Consider the following 9,317-nt stretch of genomic DNA (forward strand, 5'->3'; position numbering starts at 1 on the left):
TAGAGACATTCACAGGCTGCTGCAGCACTCAGACTTTGCTACCACACAGCAAGCACTGCGAGAACAAACATGGACCTCCATCGGACCAGTATATTAAACCAAATGGATTATAATCGGGATTCTAAAGAAGGGAAAGCGACCCAATCGACGGAAGAGCGACTCGACAGCGGCGTTGACTCGCTGAAGGAGGAAGAGTACCAGGCTGTGGCCGATGAGATCCATCGGCTCCAGCTGGAGAGCGAACACCAACAGGCCGCTGCTTTAACCAAGGAGCCGCTGCAGGAGTGGCAGACACAGACCACAGACGAGGGAGACACGTAAGTTTTTATCCACCGGGTTATTTATAAGCTTGTTTGTTATTTGAGCGAGGAAGGGAAGCCTGAAACTAAAGGCCTCGTTCTGGGTCTTTGAAGTAATTTGATGCCTCCCTCTGGTTGGGAATGCCTTCCTCCGTCAAACTCGGGCCCTAAAGTTGCCGAGGTTTGGGATTTACTCGCAGTTTTATTAAAGCAGTGCGTCTGAGTGAACTTTAAAGGGGAGTTATTCTTATTATAATTATTTATTTATTTTATTTTTTATGCTGGGACCACAGAGTGGATATAGTAAACAAAAAAGGCCATTTATCAGGAGGTCAGGTTGGGAAAGTCCCGGGCGCGCCGCCAAGGATTCCAACCGACGCGCGTTCCCGTGAAGAGCAAAGAAAGGGGAAATTAGGGGGAAAAAATCCCTTAAATATCACCATGTGAATACCCAAAGAACAAAAACCAAAACGCTAAATTTTGAAATGGGTCGGCTATTATTAAAGCAATAGAAATAAGGTTGAACAAGTCGCTAAAGTCACCATGAAGTTTATTTTTGTTATCTTATTCCTCCGCAGAGAAATGTAGTCCCCACTAAAAACTCTTGTCTTAACCTTATTAATAGTTTGAGCCTAATTTAAATTAAGCAAGTTATTATTTAGATCAATGGGGGAAAATAATAGGATCCTTTCAAAACATTTGAGTTAAAATTAAACGTCTGCAAAAACGCATCACAACTGCGCTTTTCCTGGCTAACCAGGGCCGTCTTTAAAGTATTTAAAGTAGGGCCCATGCAGCTGATACATTGGTGCCCCTTCCCCAGATTCATGTTTAAAGTCTGCTAGCATGTGACTATTATTTCACCTTATAAACCTACTGGGACTGCAATCTGCAGATGAAAAGTTGCATTTTGCTCCTATACTTTTAATAACTTTGATCAAAACAGTTTTTCACTACATATCTTACAAAAATAATAATGGTATAGAGTTTTTTACTTCCGTTCAAGATTCCATTAGGTATAGTGTATTAGGCAAGACTACCTATTCTTCCATCATCTTCCATAAAAAATGACATTGTAAGACAGTCTTTTATATAAAAAAAAGAGGTTTAAAATTATTTATTACTTTAGACCTTTACAGATAATTTATATTTAAAATCCCAGCACCATTGAAAAATAGAAAAAAAATCTTACAGTAACATTTATAGACCCGTTTTTTTGTGTGCTAAAGGTACCTTTTCATCTTTTATTGCTTGCAAGTTGGTTTTGAATGTTTAAAAAAAAAAAAAAACAAGATCCATTTAGTTGCTAGGATCTTTTATTCTTGGTTTCAGCATGTGTCATTATGTTTTAAAGAAGTTGCATCTGAACGTGATACTGCTGCCATTTTGTTTTAAAACAAGAAAAATGCATATACTTAAAAATAACATAACGCATGCACATTGTTTAGTACTAAATAACCTTGTTGGTTCAGGTTCAGTTGTATGCCTATTTGCTTTTAGGGGCTATAAATCAGCACCTTTTGAAAAGAAATGTCTGTTTCTGTTTTTGTTGTCCAACAGCCTTTTAACTTTAGTCTGTCTTTACAGGCTGCTCCACTTGGCCATCATCCACGAGGCAAAAGACTACATCAAACAAATGATTGAGCTTTCAAGATTCTCAAACTTCCTGGATGCACAGAATGATCTGAGACAGGTATAGGACCCCTCCCTCTACTCTGTGAAAGCTTTGTTTGCTCTTATTTGGATCAGTGTTGTGACATAGATGCTTCTCTACAGACACCTCTGCACTTAGCAGTAATAACAAACCAGGCAGATGTGTGCTATAGTCTGCTCGATTCCGGTTGTGACCCCACTTTGGTGGACAACAACGGGGACACACCTCTCCACATCGCCTGTCGCCACGGTAACCTGCACTGCTTCAGCGTTATCACACAGCACTGCAGGTTGGAGCACCTACACACAGCAATGGCTGCCTGCAATTACAGTGGTGAGATTGCTTTAAAGAACGCACATCAATATGGTGGCTGCTGCTGCTGGTAAGGAGTCAGTTTTTTTTAATCACCTGCGCTCTTCTTTCAATTAGGTCAAAACTGCCTTCACCTGGCTTCAGTTCATGGGTTCCTTTCACTGGTGGAGAAAATGGTTGATCTCGGAGCGGATATCAACGCAAAAGTGAGCATCCTTCACCAGATTAATTTTAAGAAACAGGAACTGGACTGATGTAGGGAATGTTTTGGTTTTAAAACAATGCCTCTGTTATTGTAGGAGCAGCACAACGGTCGCAGCTCTCTGCATCTGGCTGTGGACCAGCAGAACCTGGGTCTGGTCAAACTCCTATTGAGGAAAGGAGCTGACCCCAACCTCCTCTCGTCAGGGGGCCACACTCCCTTCCAACTGACATATGGTTTGGAGAACTGCGATATCCGGAAAGAGCTGCTTCCGGTGACCCATCCGGATCTTAGGGAGCTTTATGAATCAGACAACAGCGAGGAAGAGTCGGAAGAAGAGCAGGAGGAGTCAGAGTCGGATGTCGAGGTGTGTTGAAATTCCAGTTTAGACTAGGAACATCTAATGAAGTGTTAAAAATTCCAGATGGTTGTGAAATGCTTTTTTTTTGCCCCGTCATATTTGTCTGCAGGGAATGTACGATGACTTTCGGTGGAACGGACATTAGCAGAAACAAGATCAAGGAAGTTGCAGAACAGCCAAAGGTGATTGTGACAAGAATGAAGATGGCATAGCTCAGCGCGTGTATGATTCATTTGCTGTCACGGCGGAAGGATGACAAGCAAAGGGGATGCGGCTGAAAGAGCACAAGTGCTGCTGAAAAAGAGGCCAGGCTGGCTGCTCCGGATATAAAACAGAACTCTGACCACTGCAGGAGAGCAAATAAAAAACAAAATGCACAGGTCGAAACAGGAATGCTGTGTTAGAGGATCACATGTGGGGCACTTTAAAGACCCTGTACCCGCTCTGTTGTATGATACTGTAAATGCTGTGTATATGAAGATGTATTTTTTATGGAAGCTGTGAATGTGTACAGTTCAGCAGGTTGTAAATGTCGGATGGCAAACAGTTCCAGCGCGCACCAATTAAATTAAAACACTCATATTTAACATCTCAGACCTTCTCTGTGAATATATTTGTGGTATAAAAAAGATACTTGGGGGGGAGAGGGGTGTGTAGACTTTTCTAAGGTTCAGCAAATTAAATTTTAAGAAGGCTGGACCAGGACAGCTGGAAAACAACCCAGTTAAAAACACAAACCAACTAGTGATTGATGGCTCTAAAAGTAGCGACAGATGTGCTTGATGACATTGTCCTGGTGTTGGCAATTACTACCTCCAGATAGAAGCAGGTCTTGCACGTTTTCACAGAAGGGTTAGGGACTGGCTGGAAGCTAACACTGGTCTGCATCCTGATAAAATCTATAGAGGTGGTTTGTTTTCATCCAAAGGAGTCTGGACTTCGATCACTGCTGAATAAAGAACGATACTAAAATGTCCTCGGAATACCTTCTGGGTGTTTTCCAGGATGACGAACTGTTACAGGGATCAGAACCTTAAACCTTTGGACTTTAAGCCTGGAAACTCCCCAGATTTTAATCCTAAGGCTGGTCAGTTTTTCCAAAAGCAGACGGATAAACAAAAACTGACTTAATGTGATCAACACCAAGTACTTGCCTGATAATTGGTCAAGATTGGAACATAGAATCAATCTATCGTCACTGAAACAGTAGAAATAATGGCTCGTCACATTAATTTCATGGATTTGCAGCTAAAAGCCTTTCAGAGCATTTTAACGATTCCCCACTAAACATGAGGGACAAGTTATAAATCTAAAAATGCTGAAGTCACAAAAGGCAACATGTAATCAACAGCGCCTGACAGCTCTACAAGGCTATAATTATGCAGGAAATTACCCATGAGCCGTCTTCCTGTCGTCTATGAGTCTGGTCATCTTAATGCCTCCGCCAGAGCGTGACGGCTGAGCCGGCCGTCATTTCTGATCAGACAACCTAGTTTTCATACATGAAAGGAAAAAAGGAAGATTGTTCGACAGCTCACTTCCAGTGAATGAGGAAGTGCATGTCAAGCTTTGACTGTTCCTCATGCACGTGTGAAATAAAAACCCAGATAAGAGGTTTTGGGAATTTTTTTTTTTTGTCCATGCACAGGGAATGAGGTCAACTGCTATGTCATTTGAATAAGGAAATTTGTTGAGGTTTTTAGGAAATCTACAGGAACAGAACATTTAAGCTGTTCATGACATACCTGTCATGCCACATCATCATGAACAGGTCTAAAAAGGAGGGACCTATACGTCAAATAATTAAATAAATAAGACAATTTTCCCTCATTTACATGCTATTATTTGATTAAAAACTTGTAGAACTATTATTACCTTCAGATTTAGTCTTCAGATGTAATGAGAAAAATGTTTACCTATCCTACTTTTTTCATCACTGCTTCTAGCCATCTGGGTCACATGTATCCGTTTCTGCACAGGTTGTCCAGATAAAAGGCTGAAATGTCCTTGGAGACGTTTTATTACAGAAATGCTGCCATATTTGGAACCACTGAGGTACTGATGACACCTTCTAGGACAAGCTTTGATTATAGGAGAGAATAGCTCATAGATCCATACATTTGTATTCAAACAGCAGGCCCAGGTTCTGTGAATCAGGGTGTCCTTACTTTAAAACCCCTGTATGTTAACTAATCCCAGTTCATCTGTATAAACAGGGCTTTTTTTTTTTTTTTTTTTACATTTTAACATGTAAACTTGTTTCATTCTGTAATATTTGTCTTAAAGCCATCTTAGTGCTGCCCTCTTTGGGTTGAACATAGTTGATTGCAGTTGAGATTGTTTACACTCCAGCCGATCAGGTTCCACACAGCCTTCCTAAACCATTAGATCTACAACAGATCTACAATATCAGTGGTGTGCATTTAAGTAAAATGTTTGGTACTACTCCATTGATTGTAACTTCACTTTATGATGAACAAGCTGGTTTAAAAAAAAGGGGGGGGCTCAAAACAAACACACAGTTAACGTTTATGTCAGAATGAGTGTCCTTTTATTGGCTACCATGGCACTGGAAAGTCTGGTTAATCTTTTTATGCCTGAATTTTGTCATCTTATATTTACATTATTTTTTTTTTTTTTGTATTTACCCTATTATAATCGTTAAAGTACAATTTTCAGGAAACTACATTTTGGTTTGTATTATAATACACAGTTGCAAATATTAGAGATTACAATGACTTACTCAGTACTTGAGTAGCTTTTGTACCCTTGAGTAAAAATAAGATAAAGCTGTGTTAGTCTCAATAGAGTACAGTTCCCTGCCCCTGAGACTCTCTTAAAATGGACCACTTTGGCATTGTTTCAAAAATCTTCAGGTAGTGGGGTAATGATTTCTTTTTCTACATTGGGCTGAGTTACACTTTGCAATTTACTTTCCTCAAGAGCAAAGGTGTGGCCTTCAATCATAAAAAGCTGAAACACATTTGGTGACATCTCAGATCCTCTCTCTCATTGCTCACTAGCAAACCCAGTCTCATCAAGGGTTATTTCCAGTTGTGACAGAAAAGTTTTGCTAACATTTTTACAAAAAAATTTGTAAATTCTCTGTAGCTGGTTTGTAGATGATGTAGAACTCACTACAATAAAATGTCATTTAAAAACTAAACTATTTTGAAGGAGATACGGTTGTTATTACTCCAGTTTGGTGCTGAAAACACAAAAGCAGTGATGCAGAATGCGACACGTGTAACAATATTTGTACAGAAAGGACGTATGTAGATTAAGCACAAACAAAATAATCTCACCCACATGTTCACAGCATTGCATTAGTGTTAGGTCCATTGCAGAGATGCACTTACTGCAGTAACCCACTGAATATTTGCAGTAAGATTGAATGCAGACGCTGCATTTCAATCTCAGAAAAATTGAGTAATAGTCGAGACTTTGTAGTTAAATAAAAACACTGTATTTAATAGAAGTGCTGCAGCTTACAGAGATGATTGCAGCTGAGAGGATAGAACTGAATAGTGAGTTAGTCCTTGTTGTCCTGAGCAGAGATTGATGAAGATGCAAAGATGATTGTATTGACAGAAAAATTCCTGGAGCTGCTCCAACAGGAAACTCCAGAGATATCCTGAGTAAAAATGAAACCTATGACTGAGAAGTATTGTTCTGCAGCTGTAGTGTTAATTATGTACTGATGTCAAAAAATGAAATTTAACGCATCTGGGGTAGTTTTATGTCACTGGGAGCACCAATCTAAAAGTTCACATTGTCTTTAAAAATGCAGCTGCAGTCAGGGTTGAAAGAGTAAAAAAAAAATAGAGGTGGATAAGTGGGGGCTTAGACTATGACCTGCAAGAACAGAGGTTTGTAAAAGGCAGTGCAGCTGACAGAGGGGGAAAAAAACTGAACCCAACCTGCAGCAAAATGTCCTGATTTAATCTTGCTGTTTTTAAATGTCCCTGGATTGAGAAGAAAGCAGATCCTCTTATTTTTTCCTTTATTTGACACTTCAGGGTTTTGTTGTTCATCCTCACTCCTTCTCAGACAAAGCAACAAGGTGAGCATCAATCTCAGACTCTGACAGAATCCTGAAATACAGACACACATTTATTTTAGTTACGGTAAGTAAAACAGTAAAAAGTAAAAGCAGAAATTTGATTTAAAAAAATATCATATGTTTATCTGAACTGACTTAAATGTTGGTTCCTGAGTTGTGACGACTCCCACCTCCAGCTCCGAGGGCTTAAAGTCAATGGACAGAACAGTAGAAAGGCAGGAAATAGCCGTCTGGTTGGAGACATAATGGAGAGATTTTAGAAAAGTTTATAGCTTTAAGATAAGACAAAGCTTGAAAACAAATTCTCTTACACCCCTTTTACTGTATTTTTCCTACTTTTATCCAATTTCCAAAACTCTTAAATCAATTCATAATTATTCTAATAATTTGCAAATCTTTGTAAAAAAAAGGGTGTGAAAATTGACACACATTTACTCTGAATAAAAAATTATCTATGGAACTGTAAAGGTCCCATAATACGTACATATCTTTAACATCAAGAGTAGATGTTCAAGTGTTGGGGTTTTGTTTGATCTGTAAAAGTGAGGTAGGATCAAACTTAAAAAGCAAAGCTCTCTATGGTTTACTGTTAGACATATGGTACCAAGATTAAATCTCCATTAGAAAAGTTTCTGGCTAAGTGGCTTCAGGCCTCTGGAAGGTATGAAGGCCTCATCATTGATTAAGTTTTGATTTTGTTTAAAATGAGAATATGTGTAAAGCCAAACAGTACCAGGAGCCTGTTTCACCAGCAGTGAAGATTATTGTAGTTCTTAGTAGAAAAATGTATAGCTCTGTTCTCCAGCTGAGGAGCATCCTGTTACTGGGAGGTTCTCATAAACCATCCTTCAGGTGTATTCTCAGTGCTTTACCATTTCCAAACAGAAACCTTTTCAAAAATGTCAGCAAATGGTGATAATTATCTATCTGCATAAAACTATTAAGTTATTGTGATGAAAACCTCATGCATCAGCCCTGATTTATAGGGTTAAAAATAAATACCAGACTGCAAGACATGCCTACATTTTTTAGTTTTTTTAAACAGAACACTTCTTTCTTTTACTTAAAGATTCATACTGCTTGAAACATTTGGTTGTATTGTGTACGTTTTACCTCTACTGTCTGCTCAAAGGTCCAATCAGGTTTCTTTTTGATTTTCTTCTCCAGGAAACTGGTGGCTTCAGTCTGTTTGACTCCAGCTGCAGTCGCCTTAAAGCCACAATAGTAGCCAGCTGGATCACATTTATAAAGCTGTGGGCCAAGCTCCTCATCCATGCCGACCACAATCATACCTTCAGGGGGGATGCAAGCTTACATTATAGCATTTCACTTTGTGCAGGCACAATCTAAGCCTCACAACATCATTACAAAAAGGCGTCTGAGTTTTAAATCTCAGACGGATACCAGTATACACATTGATATTACTTACAACAGCCGAGCGGTCTCATTTCAGCATTTTGTGTGTAGACCTGGGAGATATCGGCGATGCGTTTGCACAGCATGTCCACTGGGACCTCATAGCCGTATTTGTAATTCCAGTTAGCAGCTTCGTAGCGTGCTCTTTGCACCTGAGACCTGCTGTCAGCTGAGAGGATAGAGGAGGCAGACAGTAGTTCTAATTAATCAAATTACAGATGCAAGATGTAATAATTCCTTTTTTTTTTTTTTTTTCTTTGGGATTTTTTTACAAAACAAAACAAAAAAAAAATAGTTTTCTCCTATTACAATCATACACTACTTTAAATCCAGATAAAATACATAAGAATTACTTACCAGTCATACCAGTCATGACGCAGCCTATGTTCTCTGTGATCCTAAACAGATGTGTGACAGTGGCAGAATCCAACAGCTTGTCCTGAAAAACATTAGGACACATGTTGCACCAGAGAAAGTGAAATTTCAAACACTTTAAGCAGTTTGGAAGGCAACAGAAGGCAGAAACATGTGGATGCTCATACTTACTGGAACTTTCTTCTGTGTGACGACCACAGCACAGTCCTTCCCTCTGATCCCCACAGAGGTCATTCCTCCCTGATTGATGGCTTTAAAGGCGTACTCTAAATAAAAGACAGAATGCAAAAACAATTACCCAAAGTCAAATCTGTATCCCATTATCTTTTCATCAAGGAAATTCCCTTATTTTTAACTAAAGGAATTAAACTTTTAACTTATAGCAGTTTTACACAAAGTGTGTCTCTAATATCTTTTTTCGTGCAAAGATACACATACAAGAGGCAAATTATTGTTGCTGCACCAAAAAAATAAGCAAAAAAAATAATATATATACTAATTAGTAGTAAGGTACAAGGTAGATAGCCTCTAGCTTGTCTTATTCTGTCTTTGAATATATATATGTATGTATATATATATATATATATGTATGTGTATGTGAATATATATATGTATGTATGTATATGTGTATATAT

The 9,317-nt window shown here is 38.8% G+C and overlaps 2 protein-coding genes across 2 annotated transcripts in view; one reads left to right on the forward strand and one right to left on the reverse strand.

Moving 5' to 3' along the window:
* nfkbia (nuclear factor of kappa light polypeptide gene enhancer in B-cells inhibitor, alpha) lies at positions 1 to 3,429 on the forward strand. Its single transcript, XM_015389903.1, has 6 exons — positions 1 to 317; positions 1,887 to 1,992; positions 2,076 to 2,286; positions 2,383 to 2,471; positions 2,565 to 2,834; positions 2,938 to 3,429. Exons 1-6 carry the CDS (start codon positions 70 to 72, stop codon positions 2,971 to 2,973), a joined length of 960 nt encoding a protein of 319 aa, XP_015245389.1. The 5' UTR covers positions 1 to 69; the 3' UTR covers positions 2,974 to 3,429.
* Positions 3,430 to 6,268: 2,839 nt separating this feature from the next.
* Positions 6,269 to 9,317, reverse strand: part of psma6 (proteasome subunit alpha 6) — a 3,398-nt gene continuing 349 nt past the window's right edge. Inside the window, exons 2-7 of the mRNA XM_015389948.1 lie at positions 8,854 to 8,948; positions 8,665 to 8,746; positions 8,321 to 8,476; positions 8,005 to 8,183; positions 7,027 to 7,121; positions 6,269 to 6,922 (exon numbers count right to left, since the gene is read on the reverse strand). Coding sequence (XP_015245434.1) covers positions 6,865 to 6,922; positions 7,027 to 7,121; positions 8,005 to 8,183; positions 8,321 to 8,476; positions 8,665 to 8,746; positions 8,854 to 8,948 — 665 coding nt within the window. The 3' untranslated portion in view covers positions 6,269 to 6,864. The remainder of the gene's footprint in view (positions 6,923 to 7,026; positions 7,122 to 8,004; positions 8,184 to 8,320; positions 8,477 to 8,664; positions 8,747 to 8,853; positions 8,949 to 9,317) is intronic.

The sequence above is a fragment of the Cyprinodon variegatus genome, unplaced genomic scaffold, assembly GCF_000732505.1.
Source record: "Cyprinodon variegatus isolate N-32 unplaced genomic scaffold, C_variegatus-1.0 Scaffold21, whole genome shotgun sequence".
In the NCBI taxonomy this organism is placed as follows: Eukaryota; Metazoa; Chordata; class Actinopteri; order Cyprinodontiformes; family Cyprinodontidae; genus Cyprinodon; species Cyprinodon variegatus.